The sequence below is a fragment of the Quercus robur genome, chromosome 12 (assembly GCF_932294415.1).
Source record: "Quercus robur chromosome 12, dhQueRobu3.1, whole genome shotgun sequence".
Classification (NCBI taxonomy): Eukaryota; Viridiplantae; Streptophyta; class Magnoliopsida; order Fagales; family Fagaceae; genus Quercus; species Quercus robur.
This window is the reverse complement of record NC_065545.1, coordinates 35190583-35205753: the sequence shown is the minus strand read 5'-3', so window position 1 is coordinate 35205753 and position 15171 is coordinate 35190583. Positions and strand designations below refer to the sequence as shown.

The 15171-nt window shown below is 34.7% G+C and overlaps 3 protein-coding genes across 3 annotated transcripts; 1 reads left to right on the top strand and 2 right to left on the bottom strand.

Annotated features, from left to right (window-relative positions):
- The first annotated feature begins 941 nt into the window (after positions 1-941).
- On the top strand, positions 942-4468 carry LOC126708804 (GTP-binding protein YPTM2). Its single transcript, XM_050408757.1, has 8 exons — positions 942-1176; positions 2046-2118; positions 2781-2828; positions 2922-2969; positions 3366-3437; positions 3537-3692; positions 3788-3891; positions 4017-4468. Exons 1-8 carry the CDS (start codon positions 1163-1165, stop codon positions 4108-4110), a joined length of 609 nt encoding a protein of 202 aa, XP_050264714.1. The 5' UTR covers positions 942-1162; the 3' UTR covers positions 4111-4468.
- A 4113-nt stretch (positions 4469-8581) lies between these two features.
- LOC126709379 (pentatricopeptide repeat-containing protein At4g16835, mitochondrial) lies at positions 8582-11639 on the bottom strand. Its single transcript, XM_050409592.1, has one exon. It carries the CDS (start codon positions 11155-11157, stop codon positions 9097-9099), a length of 2061 nt encoding a protein of 686 aa, XP_050265549.1. The 5' UTR covers positions 11158-11639; the 3' UTR covers positions 8582-9096.
- A 2649-nt stretch (positions 11640-14288) lies between these two features.
- Positions 14289-14726, bottom strand: LOC126708430 (uncharacterized). The gene has a single exon (XM_050408223.1). It carries the CDS (start codon positions 14724-14726, stop codon positions 14289-14291), a length of 438 nt encoding a protein of 145 aa, XP_050264180.1.
- Between the last annotated feature and the right edge of the window lie 445 nt (positions 14727-15171).

Genomic DNA, 15171 nt, shown 5'->3' with positions numbered 1-15171 from the left:
TATAGTTTAGTTATTCTTTAGTTTGATTATTTTGTTTTACAAGAAATAGTCATACCTTATGAATAGTTATTCTTTAAAATGAGGAATAATTATTTCTCTTTAAAAGGATTGTATTAGTTATTTTTTAGTAAGTGCAATAATTTTAAAACTTAATATATTTCCAAATAAACAAACTTTCTATATATATCTAACAATTATAAAAATAAAAAATCATAAAAAAATAACATATATCTCTCTTAAATTTAAAAAATAAAATTTTTTAAGAATATATAATTGTATGAATAAGATATTTCCTAAAATAAATTTTAAGTTTTATTCTAATATTATAACTCACAATCAACTTATAAATAAATTTAGTTATTACATTACAACATATTTTATTTCTAGTAATAAAAATTACAATTTATGTCGTAATCCCCATTCAATGTACCAAACGTACCCTTAATTTGCAACAAATCCTTATTTTTATTGTATATCAAAGAATTGGGAGGGGGGGGGGGGGGGGAATTCCTAGAAGGAAAAGAGAAAGGAATTTCTTTTAGTTGTTATTTTTGCTTCAAATGCATGCATAAGCAAAAGATTCCATTTTCAACCTATACGGCATGTGTCATATTTATTCCAAAAAAAATAATAATAATACTGAAAAAAGTTCAATTAAATTTTCATGTTCATGTGTCTCTATGTGTGAATTCCAATTAACTCAATTAAGTTAACTCAATTGGTAAAATCTCTAATAATTGTATAAAATATATGGATTTCAATCTTTACCTACATAAAAAAACTAATTGATATCTTAATATGTGCTCTACAAAATAGAATAAGGGGGGACCAAAATTGTAAATTGGGGTCACCGTTGATGACACGTGGCGACAATCCGTTCATATTGCCACGTCACAGAACCCCCCCCAATTCTGTATTAATTTGATAGAGAGAAAATTCCAAGCATTCGGGCCATTTTTATAAACTCGCACGAACCAACCCCATTCCCCACTTCCTCGATTTCTCCTTCCCCCTTCACAAACTCTCTCTCTCTCTCTTATTCTGCAATTCGTTTCCGTCAAATTATCGCCGGAAAAACCATACCACTCTATCATCATCATCATCATCATCATCGTCTCGTCGAGATTCTCGTGATTTTATCGATCTTCATCGCAACACCGCCATGAATCCCGAATAGTAAGCTTATTATTCATCCTCTGTTTTCTTTGCTATTGTTTTTCCATTTCTCACTTTAACGTTTGTCTTTTTTTCTATTAATTTCCGTGTTTCTCTCAATTTATATAAATTTTGGTCCAATTCTTTTTAGATCTGTGATGATTCTTTGTTCAATATCTTGAAAATTTTTATTTCTTATAAATTTTCTGCGTTGCTTGGATTGTTAAATTTCGCTTTGATCATTTTTGTATTTGGATTTGCCCTAAGGATTTAGATCTAGGTGTTTCCGTACCAGATCCGTTGACCTATTTAGGTCAATTTTGCTTAGAAACATATTTATTTATTGGTATTTCTGCGTGTTAGAATTTTAGCGAATTGAGCTGATTGGTTTAGCTCAAAATTCGAATTTTCTGAGATTTGGTTGTGTGAATGTGAAGGTATGATTGGCTATGCCGACAAAATGTTATTCACGGAACAATTGTATATTGATATATTAATTCATTATATTTATGAGTATGTAGCTATCAATTACTTTTTGAGTGCCCTAGCTTCATTTATGCTCTAACTATGTGATTAATCTTATTTTGCAATATGAGACCCACCCTGTCTTAAATGTAATTGTGGAAATTTTGTGTATATTTGGCTTTGATTTTGTTTACAATAGTGGGTGGAGGTGTTGAGCTTTGCTGAGCTTGTTTGGGTTATGAAATTTTCTGTTTTCTGTGTTAGATATATGTTTGAGTTTGTGTATGCTGTATGCATGTGTCTGGTGCTAATTCATTTGCTGTTTGTAAATTGGATGGATGGTTTTTGTTTATGTTTCTCCATTGAGTTGACCATCATGTGCAACTTTATTTATTTATTATTCCTTTCTGTTCTCTTATTCGCAGTGACTATTTGTTTAAGCTTTTGCTTATTGGAGATTCCGGTGTTGGAAAATCTTGTCTGCTTCTGAGGTTTGCTGTAAGTGCTTAGTGTATTTTTGTTCTTATCTACTGTTAGCCTAACCTCTATTTGATTATATAAAAAAGAAAGAAATAATTGTTTAGGTGTATATGCCGGTGAGTGAAACACACACACATATATGTATATGATTGCAATGGAGTATCCAATGAGCTAGTTCAACTGGCACTTCCTTCTCCCATGGGATAGAGGAAAGTTTGTGGGTTCAAGATCCACTGGGTGCAAGTGTAATTTACCAAGTATAACCTGAATAACATGTTATCAACGAACTCTTCCTTTTAAAATAAATGACCCTTTTTTCATTTTTCATTTTTCATTCGTGTTTGGTTGAAGGATAGAAAAGTGGGAGCTGAGAAAATGTATATAACTTTCCTTTGTTTGGTTTGGGAGGAAAAACAAAGGAAAGAAATAATAATTGTATTAATTCCTATTAGACCCCTAGTATATACAACATTTTTTTTAAAGTATATATATATTTTTTATAATGATCACCATTGTGATTTTTCATGCAAATTGATAGGATACATATATTTTACTTATTTTATTAGCTAATATACTAGTGTGATTGCTTTGCTAGTGAAAAGTTTCTGGTTGGTGTTCCAAACTATGATAAATTTTTCTGAGGGATATTTTGTAATTATATTCTTTCCTTTCCAAACCAGGATGATTCCTATCTGGATAGCTACATCAGCACCATTGGAGTTGACTTTGTAAGTATTCATCTTCCTCACCATTGGCTTGAACCATTGATATTTTCAACATAAATATACAGCAATAACTTTTGTATCATCTATTTCATGTAGAAAATTCGCACCGTGGAACAGGATGGGAAGACCATTAAACTCCAAATTGTAAGTTTATGAATGTTATGTTAGTCCTCCATTGATCAGGGAGAATTTGTCTCAGTTAGTCAGCTGACAGTGTTGGGGATGATTGCAGTTAAATCAAAATTCCAAATTTGTGAATTGCTTATCCTGTTCTGGAAACGTACTAGGTTTTTATATTAACATAGATGTGTAATCTGGAAGAGTTTTAGTAATTTTGAAATCTCTTAACTTAAATTTATTTCTAAGTGTTCATATTTGTTGAGAAATCTAATATTTCTACCACATAATATTGGCCCATATCAATGTCTTAAAAGTATCGTGTGGCCAGTTGGTGAAGAACTTTTCATGGTAGAAAGTGGCTGTCGAAGTATGCTGTAGTTAGTTGCTGATTGCATTTTTTGCTATTCTCTGAACATTCAGTGGGACACTGCTGGTCAAGAACGTTTTAGGACAATCACAAGCAGCTACTACCGTGGGGCTCATGGCATTATTGTAAGTTCTGCATTTTATATTTTATTGGCTTGCTGCTTTCCCTTCTCAGTTAGCTCCTCTTGTGTGAAATCTGTCTGAAGCTGGTGGATTTCTGGGCAGGTTGTTTATGATGTTACAGATCAGGAGAGCTTCAACAATGTTAAGCAATGGTTGAATGAAATTGACCGCTATGCAAGTGAAAATGTGAACAAGCTTCTAGTTGGCAACAAGAGTGACCTCACAGCAAATAAAGTTGTGTCTTATGAGACAGCCAAGGTACAGAACATGCAGGCTTTCAATTTTATCTGTTAAAGGACTATTTTGTTCCAAAAATTGCTGCATAACGCTTGCACATGTTCTGTCTTTGTCAGGCATTTGCAGATGAAATTGGGATCCCCTTTATGGAAACTAGTGCAAAAAATGCCACCAATGTGGAACAGGCTTTCATGGCCATGGCTGCTGAAATCAAGAATAGGTACTGTATCATATCATTCATCACTAGTTCCAACTCGCTTGGTTTGTTTTTTTCCCTTCTTTGATCATCAAGCTATTATTTAGTCATCTTCATGGAATGATATCTCTTTCTTCTCTTGGGTGCAGGATGGCAAGCCAACCCATGAACAATGCCAGGCCTCCAACAGTGCAGATTCGGGGACAGCCTGTCAACCAGAAGTCTGGTTGCTGCTCTTCTTGAAGGGAAGAAGTTATAGTGCTTTATGATGTTTATCTGTGTCTTCCATGGCATGTAAAACTAGTCCTCTTCCTAATGCTTTGATATGAAGAATATTTTGTTAATTTTCTTTCCAGTGTCAGTTGTTCAGCACTTTGGTAAAGTCCATTCTTTTGAATGTATTTGATTTTAAAAACATTTGTACAAATTAGGAATATTGGAGATTAGACTTAGTTGCCTTGTGCGACTTCTGTGCCCTCCATCTTATCTGAAGGCCCTACCTACCTGAGGGCCTTGATGTTTAGTGTTTATCTCCAGAATTATCTCAATATTATTCAATTGTTATTCTTGGTAATAAGATATAAATCGTATATCCAGATAATTATAGGTGCGCAAGAAGCTCGAAAATTTTACATCTACAGATGCTGTAATTGTTAGGGAAAATTTAATTCTCCCACCTTGAACTTTGGACTGGAAGTATAATGTTCTCCTTTAATTACAAAATTGAGCAATATCCTCCCATCCCAGGGAAAATGGTCTCAACCTTCTCGTTTCAATTTTGACTTTTCTGTTAAATCATATGTTTAATGTGAGTGTTTATATTTTATTATCCAAAATTCATGTCAGGCCCGTGAAATGTTACCTTTATTTCCCATTTAAAAAAATAAGCGTCACTTTAACCGGTGATAATAATCCTTAAGAGGACCTGAAAGGCTGAACCCTTGACCAAGTTCGCGGGAGACCTCCCAAAATAGCCAAAAGGCAATATTGGTTGGCTCCGGAGAAATTCTGGTGTCATATTCAATTACACAATTTTACCCACAATTATTGGAACTAGAATTTTTCTTGGTTCCAATAAGACGCAGGCACGCAGTATGTATTTTATTAATCAATCAGGATTCATTAGTGTTTGAATTGACTCGATAATTTAGCTGATATGAACATTCTTTCTTCGCGAGGAAGTCCAACGTATGACCGCTACATTTTACAAAATACATGAACATGAAATGAGGTTTCTACATATTTTTATCATAAAGCATGTCCAAGTGTTTTTTATTTTTTATTTACATGCACTCTTACTAAACTTTTGTACCTCAAAAAATAAATAATAAAAAAAAAAAAATTGTACCTCTTAACCCTTACTAACTTTTGCAACTTAGTCCCTTCGGGGACATCCGATAAAATTGGAACTTTCGCAGCTTACATTTATTTACTCTTTCGTGAGCAAATTTAATCCTTCTGAACAATGAACAACTGCCAACTCGAATCTTAAACTGCTCTCATTTGTTTTGCTAAAACTACATGAATATGTAAATAGACGAGTCTGACCATGTCAATGCCATTTGCTAGATGTAAAATGAAATGAGATAGATGCAAAATCCCAAAGCTTGAACCTTTCTTCCATATAACTAATATACTCGGGTCCGAGCTCAAAATTAATTTCATCATGTGGTCCAAGCACGCGTGAAAACCCAAAAAGGATATTAGTGTGGGAGTTGTGATTTGAAGAACATATAAAAGGCATTTAATTCACCTATTTTGGGCTCCATGAGAGACCTTGCAAACGAGTTTGGAATACTTGCAAGCAAATGAGAGCCCATTATGGTTGTACTGCACAAAGGAATTAAATATATGAAGGAACTCATTGACCTACTTGATAAACGCACATTGTCATTAAATGTTGATTCAATCATATTCCCCTTGTAGCTACAAATAGATCAATCTAAACCAACCAACATGTCTTGTTTAGCACAAAAAAACAACTAGCCTAATTCTCCAAAATCTCACAGCCTAATGCTCAAATCATGTTAAAAACCCACTTTTTTCAAATAAGTTATGTTATGGGAAGGGATTTTACTAAACCAAAGAATTGATAAAAGCAAACGTCTTCAACATGAACTCCTCACCAAACTTTTGCATCCATTAATTTCATAAACAATAATGCTTGGTTTTTTCTCTCAAAAAAAAAAAAATAAAATAAAATAATGCTTGGTTTTTCTAATTCATCAAGTCTACCAAAAGCCGCATAGCTCAAATAGCATTTCTCGGTGTTTCTAACAAAAACTTCTAGAGTTCAAACCCCCTCCTCCCCTCTCTCCCCTTAGCAAACTATCAAATTATTATCATTTTTTTATTTAAAAAATCAAGTTTGAAATTACTAGGTTATTTCCCCATTTGATAACATTGATAGAATCTCTTCTTTCTTGCTCTTCACCTAACTCTTACCTTCACCCATATTTCACTCATTAATGCTAAAACAATTATTGTTTAAAATTCAATTACTCTCACCCTTTTCTCTCTTGATTAAATTAACATGACAAGAATAAGAATGCACTGATAACCATCATCAACTCTATAAAAGGAAGTACACATTTATGGTATTCCGTGAGTATTCTATAATTACTCATCCTAGACATACTAAACGAAACAAAAAAAATCTCTTAGGCTGATTCTATAACCCACTACTGTGAGAATCAACCAATCATAAAGCTGGAGGATTCCACTCACCAAAACACAACCTTAATTGTTATTCACTTATTGATTTAGTTCTGGTCAAGAATACATTTCCACACCATTACTAGCCTGCCTTAGAGGAACAATCAGCATAAAGCTGTAGAATGACAGTCAATTTCAAATAAATCATCAAATTCTTATCAATGTTAATCTCCTTAAGAGAAATGCTAGGGACACCAATTTTAGCACAATTTTGTGCCACAACTCGTCACATGACGAGTTATAATTGGTAAGGGTATATTCCCACGTAGCCCACTAACATATCCTTACCAATCACAACTCGCCATGTAGTGGCACAAAGTTGTGCCAAAATTGGTGTACTTAGCATTTCTCTCTCCTTAAACCAAATCTTTGATTTCAAATTCAATTTATATATTCCTTGGACTCCTAAACTTCTTCTTAGAAAATCAAAACGGCATTAAACATATCATAACAAAAAGAAATCCAAATATGAATACGATAAAAAAGAAACCAAAGAAACAAACTGTATATCAAAATGAAAGATATTCATATATCCACTTTTGCTTCAACTTAAGCATAGATCAGTAATCAAGATACTTAACCAACAATAAGCCATTAAAATATCAAGAATTTTGTATTGAATAACACAAAATTTCCATATAATTATGAGAACCCATGTACAGGAAATGTATAAATTTAATAAAAACAAAATAAAGAACAAATATCATCTTGACAGAGATTGATCAGATCAGAAACTTGGGTTGCTCATGGATCTACTTCAACTTCAAAAACAATTATTCAATTCAGATACAAGAATTATTTTTAAAAAAGAAAAATCCTCTATGAAGCTACCTAATTTGAAACTCGAATGCAAACCTCAAAATTTGAAAAAAAAAAAAGCCGTCGTGCACCATATACTATTCCAAGGAAATCTCCTACCAATGGAACCTCTGCCCTCACCATTCAAGAAGTTGGGAGTATAACATGTCAAACATAGAGTCAACAACTCCAATTAGTAATCTTCAAAAGCTCTTGCTCTCATAGATCTTTCATGAAGTGGCCCAAAGCAAGGGTGCACTGAAGCCCCGTTTCAATTGCAATTAAATGCAAGACCATAGTTCTTTCAAAAGAGTGAGCCCTGTACCATACCGCATGCTAGAATCATACTCTTTTACCATACCTAACAACATGGCCAACAAATCCCATATGAAGCTTCCCAATCCATTCCAATATGACTCCTGCATCAATAGGGCAGAATCTTTCAACGTAAAATTGAAAAAGGGCTCAAGGATTGTAAGCCCAACCTATCGAGGTTTTGCTGAATCATATTCAACCTTAGTCATTAAGAGAGAAAACAATAACCTGCTATATTAATCAGTAAGTGTTTCTTCTTCTTTTTTCCCCCAAACATCAAATCCCCCTATTCTCCCGCACTTCCACACCCTCACTCACTCTCCATTAGACCTCTAATGCGCTCAACTTTATAACATTTCTAAATCAAATTTAGTTAAGCCTGGCTCACCTTGTATCAGTCAAATTCTAAAAACAAAAACATCGTACACAAAAGAAAAAGAACCCTTACATATAGCAAACACAACATACACAAAAAACAGCAACAGGGCAGCAAACATGCAACAATGAAGAAATTTTACATCAGTTCCTTGCAGGAACTACCTTACATGATAGCAATTGAAGAAAAAAATTACTAAATTTCGGATTTTTTTTTTTAATTAAAAAAACTCGAGCCCTACAAAACTTCATGAGAGCCAAAGCTTAGAAATCCATTACAAAAGCAACCAACAACAAATTACAACTTCCAGAGAGCAAAACAGTATAAACCTATCCAACAAAAATAATAAATTTCAGCACAGAAACATAACAGAGCCCAAATACTTATAGACTTGAGAACAACCATAGTAAATTGGCTGAGCAGAATAACTCAAGCAACATCAAGAAGTAAGACTTTGGTTTGTTTTCACTTTTCATTTCAGTCTTCACGTGAGTGATGGACAGAAAAATATTCCATGAAACTATATTATATAGACACACATATATTAATTTTGTTTGATTTGAATACAACTAAAATAAATCCAGATTTTCAATAAAAATTGATCCAGTCTATATAACATCAAAGAAATCTTTTCCTTCCATAACATTTTAACTCTAGTCTTCATCCCTTAGATGCGATGAGGCACTTATTCAAAGACAACAAGTATTTCGATAGAGATAACACATAATCAACACTTTCTATTAAGGATCAAGCTTTGAGGATTAAACCAATTTTGGTTTTCATTTTAATATAGAGATAACTAATAGTCAACACTAATGGCCCGTCCAGCTCTCCTGCAAAGGGGTGAACTTCAGTTTGACTCACCAGCTCCCCTATGGGGGTGAGCTTGACTTTCCCTAAGAAAAACTATCAATTTCATGTATGGGGAAGTCTTAGGCCGGATATATATAAACTTCCTGCAAAGCCCATGCACCAGAAGATCTTCTTGGAGAAAAACTTTCAAAGAAACCTCAGTTTTTGCAAGCTTACCAATAATCACCACAAGTGCAAACCCCATCTTTGAAATGATGGAACCTTGTAGTATCTCTAACAATGATTTCCCTCCTTTCAATTGCTGATATGTACTTGATAGCGCAGTGGCAATCCCCACATACCCTCAAATTTTTAAAAACTCGGATTGGATTCCCTGATGGCACTTTTATGAGCCCAAAAGCAATGGCCAATTTTTCACTATGCCATAACAAAAGCTGCTCTTTCTGCTCTTCCCCCACATCATGTAATGCAAACTCAAGATCTGGAACATAGCCTGCCAACTTCATTTTCTTCTCCAGTTCTTTCAGTTTCTCATGTATAAAGGCCAATTCTGGGTGAACCCTATCACCTGACCTGAACTCATGAACCACATTCTTTATCTCAATCCAACTATACCCAGGCATCTTCACTACATTATTTTCTTTCATTAATCGTCGAATTCTAGCAACATGGTCCCATCTGCTCTTGGCAGCATAAACATTAGCCAATTGAACATACGCGGCTGCACTGGCAGAATCAATATCAAGCAAGCTCTTTGCAGCATACTCAGCAAGCTCTAGATTCTTGTGGATCCTACAAGCACCCAAAAGTGTGCCAAAAATGGCAGCATGGGGTTTGAAAGTCATTTTCTTTATTAGATCCACAGCTTGAACTAACCTACCTGCCCGACCAAGAAGGTCAACCATACATGTATAGTGGTCTGGCTTAGCTTCAACTCCATAATCCCTTACCATTGAGTCAAAATATTGAAGCCCAAGATCTACCAGTCCTGCATGATTGCAAGCCAATAACACTGCAACAAAGGTAATCCAATCTGGCTTCATTCCCTCATCCCTCATCTTATTAAACAAATGGAGAGCTCTTTCACCTGCCCCATGTTGAGCATAACCAGAAATCATTGCATTCCAAGTGACTACATCCTTTTTTGGAATCTCATGAAACAATCGCATGGCATCCTCCAAACCTCCACATTTACAATACATGCTAATCAATGAAGTTCCTGCTGTTGTATCATGATACAATGGAGACTTAAGAACCAACTGATGAATTTGTTTGCCCAAATGCAATGCAGATAGATTGCTACAACCCAATAAAGCGCTACTCAAGCTTGATGGGTTTGGCCTAATCCCAACTCCCACCATTTTCCTAAAAAGCTTCAGACCATCCTCTGAACAATCGTTCTCAACATAACCTGCAACCATAGCATTCCATGTCACTAAATTTTTCACAGGCATCTCTTGAAACATTTTCTCTGCCAATCCAATCTTCCCAAACTTCATATACCCAGTAATCATGGCAGTCCATGCAACCACACTCTTCTCTGGTGCTACCTCAAACAACTCCACTGCAGAATCCAAATCCTCACATTCCACATACCCTGATATCACTGCACTCCACGACACACTATTTTTCATCGGCATCACCAAAAACAACTTTCGTGCCTCCCCCATCTTCCCGTTCTGAGCAAAGCCCGATATCATTGTATTCCAAGATGCAGTATCCTTAACAGGCATCTTATCAAAGAAAACCCGTGCAGTATCTAGATCAGTATTTTGCAAATAACAAGCTAACATTATATTGTATGACACAGTGTCTGGTTCAGGAATTCTATCAAACACTTCACAGGCTTCTTTCATTTTACCAGGTTTTTTTGAATAACCGGCCAAGATTGAATTCCAAGTGACTGTAGTCCTAATTGTCATATTCTCAAACACTTTAAGAGCAGAATCTAAATCACCAGCTCGAATATAGTTGGTGATAATTTTATTTGAATAAATCACGTGACTAAGATCAGGCTGAGCAAAGGGTGTGGATTGTTTTGAAAAATGGCTAGTTTTGGTTCCCTGGGTCATTTGATTGGAGGGAACCAAGAGGGTTTTTTGGGGTGAATGAGGGGAAAAATTGGCGGGAATTGCTTCTCCGTTTGGATTGGCATGTTGGTTTTGGATTGTGAAGGTGGATAGAGAAGAGGTTTGGTGTTTGGATAGTGGGAAAATTTTGAGGGAGGCCAAGGGGTTTTGGTTCCTTGTAGTAACTTTAATTCTAAACCCCATCTCCACTTCCTCGATTTCCTCTTATTCTGCAATTTTTCCCGTCAAATTATCGTCTGGAAAACCAATTTCCACTCCACCGTAATCTCATCGATCTTCATCGCAACACCGCCATGAATCTCGAATAGTAGAGCATCTCCAACAGACTCTTTAAACCCATTTTTGGAGAGCAAACCCACAAAAAATCACCAGCTCCAACAACAACTCCAAAATTCAAATTTTTTTTAGAGTTGCCACAGTAGCTCTCTTGACCAAGCGAGCACTGTAGCAGCTCCAAATCATTTTTTTTCAGCATTTTCTCAACGGCTAAAAATGACAACAAAACGCAATCGAATCACAAAAAACACAGTCTTTCTCATAAAACTAATGAAGTCAGAAGAAAACAGATCTAACCCATCAGGGCTGCATGTCGCTGGAGGTGGTGGAGGCGGAGTAGGCGACGGAGGACAAAGATGACAAGCTTTTGTTAAAAAAACGAAGACTAATGGAGTAAGTGTTTTTAAAAAGGAAAATTAATTAGAATTTAATGAATAAGAATAATAATTCATTAAATTAAGATTAAATTGTGTTTTTTATTAAAAAAATGGATAATGATAAATTAATGAAATATCAATAATTAAAAGGTAAAAAATTGATGAATATTTTAGGGAAGAATTAATGAATATATGATAAATTTGATCTATTGTAAATTGCATCAAATTTTAAAGAATTTGTGCAAGTTTAAAGAAACTGTTGAAGATGCTCTAAGCTAGGGGTGTTCACCAAACCGTATAAACTGCACAAACCGCATCAAAACCGCCTGCAAAATAGTATAATTCCACCACAGCACAAGTAATAGTGCACCGCACTGCATCACACAGCATGGTACAATGCGGTTTGCGGTTTTATAATAAGAAAACCACATAAATTGCACCGCACCGCACCCTCTCTATATATTAATATATTTATTTATTTTTAATATTAAATATATTATTAATAGTTTAATAGCCCTAGTTTTCAAAAAAAAAAAAAAAGTTTAATAACCCTAGCAAGTGTTGACTAGAAAAGCCAACTCAAAATAAAGAGAAATTAGCTCAATAATTAAAAACTTGGCCCAAAAAAAGGGAAAAATTTGTTTTGGGCTGAGTAAGAAAAGTCCAAAATTTGAAAAATATACCAACTTCAAACCATATCTTATACATAGTATCACACATGTGACCATAAAAATGAGGTGCGGTGCAGTTATGGTTTTGACTAAACTCTAAACTGCACCACATCGCACCGCACCGCACCGCACATGTTACCGCAAAAACAAGGTACGGTACAGTTATAGTTTTAGCTAAACCGCACCACAAAGTGCGGTGCTAAAAATGGCCTAAAACCGCACCGCACCGCAACGTACTGTGAACACCCCTACTCTAACTCTAAGCTTTTAAAACTCATCTCTTGTTTTCTTTGTTTTATTCCATTTCTCACTTAAATATCAATTTGTTTTTAAGGCTCTTTTTTTAATTTATAATTTCTATCGTTTCTATGTTTCGCTCAATTTATGTAAATTTTGATCCAATTCGTTTTAGATCTGTGATGATTCTTTGTTCAATATCTTCAAAAATACATTTCTTACAAATTCCTGTGATGCTTGGATATTTCGCTTTGATCATTTTTGTATTTGGATTTGCCCGAAGGATTTAGATCTAGGTGTTTCCGTACTAGATCCGTTGACCTATTTATGTCAATTTTGCTTATAAATGTTGTTATTAATTTTTGGCATTTTTGTGTGTGTGATGTAAATGGTTTAGGGAATTGAGTTGACACTTGAATTTACCTATTGTTTCAGCTCAAAATTCAAATTATCTGAGATTTGGTTTAGGGATTATTCAGTTTGGGAAATTCAGGTTATGTGAATGTGAGGGTTATTCATTAAAAAACTAAGGAAAGTTTATATATTGATATATTCATTCATTATATTTATAAGTATTGTAGCTATCAATAAAATTTTGAGTGCCCTAGCTGCATTTATGCCCTAAACTGATTAAGAACTATGCGACTAATCAATTAGAGCTCATGATGGGTGTACTACATGCACATAGGATAAGTCCTTGTGAACTGTGGAGAGTTCAAATCAACCCGCTGACTTCCCAAAAAAAATGATATATATATATTTATAATAATTTTTTTGTTAGTTTAATATTTTAATTTCTTCTTAAAAATACTTTTGCATATCCTAACTTAAATTTTATACACCCTTACTACAAGTATTTCCAACTCTAAGAATACGAGTAAGTGTTTGTGAACTGTAAGTGTCACTCTTTATTATAAATTTATATTACATGTGTGTAAGTGTGTCTAATATTAATTGTATGCATTACTTTTTGTTATAATATTATTTGTGTGAATAATGATGTGTGTGGATATTTGTGTGTATAGTATAAATATAATATAACTTTATATAATTTAATAATTAGGAAATAGAGAGGTTTATTATTTGTGTGTATTGTTATCATGTTATAATAACTTTTTGTTATAAAGTCAGAAAAATTCAAGAAAAATTGTAAAGTTAGTGATTGTTCAAGCATTTAATTGGTTAAGTAGACACGTACTGTATTATTTTATGTATAAATGAGTGTGGTTGCGTGCATCAATAATTAATACAGAGCCAATGAGTTAAGTTTATTCATTTAGTTTAAAATATTTGTATAAAAACAATGACAAATTAATAGATAATAACAATTGCATAAAAATAAAAATGTTAGACAAATTTAATAAAATAAAATGGTCATAGCTACCCACATTGGCAAAAATACTCATAATGAATTATCATGTAACAATTCAAAATTTGAAAACTTGTAGAAGGAAATTGTAAAACTTTTTTTTTTTTTTTTTTTTGATAACTTGTGTAGGGGATTAAGGTTTTGAGCCCAAGCCCAAATGTATGGAACCCTGGTCTAACAAGCCCAATGCAATGAATTTTGTAGAATATGGGTTAAAGAACTTGGTCTAGATGAGTTGGACAACGACTAGCATGGAATTAAAAATCAATCAAACACAAATAAAAGTCACTATTGCTAAGGGACATTCGGTTCGAGTTTACCAAAATTTTATGTATACAGATCACAATATTAAGATTGTTTAGCAAGCTACAGTATTTTTCTCTCTTACTCTTTTCCTTTTCTTTGCAGTTGGTCCTCTTCCACTCTTTTGTATTTGTCAATCCGGTCTATAAGTTGACGAACGCTGATAACAGGCTTACCAGTCAAGGATTTCCTCAAACCATACTCAGTGGGGAGACCACTTTTAAATGTGCTAATGGTGATGTCGTCATAGTTGCCGTCCATGTCATTGTACATTTCCCAATATCTGTCCGAGTATGCTTTTAAAGTTTCTCCTTCGCACATGAATAATGACAACAATGAACTCAAAGGTAGAGGAGCCCTGCTATTCGTAATGAAACGAGAGCCAAAGGCTTGGGTGAGCTGCTTGTAGGAATCTATGGAGTCCATTTCCAAGCTGTTGAACCACCTCATTGTCACGGGTCCTAGGCTAGACGGGAAAACCTTGCACATCAAAGCCTCATTTTGAGAATGAATTGTCATTCTTTAATTAAACTGGCTCACATGCTTCACAGGGTCCGTTTGGCCATTATAAATAGTGAATGTAGGTTGATGGAAATGCCAAAGTAGTCTAGCCCCTTCTATTTTGTGCGTGAAGGGTGACTTAGAGATCTGATCTAGAGTTTTATTCATGACATCATTACCCAGGCCATTACCAGATGGGCTCTTGTGTCTCCATCCATAACGATGCTCGTTTTCATAAGAGAAGGTTTCGCTTGGGGAAGTTCTTGATCTCCACCTGTAACTGATGTCCTTTTCATCATTAGAGGATACGTCGGAGCTGGAAGGGGACCGTCTTTGCTATGCATGGCACAATCTCCTTTTCAAGTCGTCTATCTCTCGCTGCATGGCTTGACGGTTATTTTGTCTTTGGGATACGCGACTGCCCACTTGGGAATGGCTTTGGCTCGTTTGGGTGGTATGCACA

Coding starts and splice junctions, on each gene's coding strand:
- LOC126708804 (XM_050408757.1), top strand. Junction 2,829..2,921: donor GCACCATTGGAGTTGACTTT/GTAAGTATTCAT, acceptor TATTTCATGTAG/AAAATTCGCACCGTGGAACA. Junction 3,892..4,016: donor GCTGCTGAAATCAAGAATAG/GTACTGTATCAT, acceptor TCTTGGGTGCAG/GATGGCAAGCCAACCCATGA.
- LOC126709379 (XM_050409592.1), bottom strand. CDS start 11,157: ATGGGGTTTAGAATTAAAGTTACTACAAGGAACCAAAACCCCTTGGCC.
- LOC126708430 (XM_050408223.1), bottom strand. CDS start 14,726: ATGACAATTCATTCTCAAAATGAGGCTTTGATGTGCAAGGTTTTCCCG.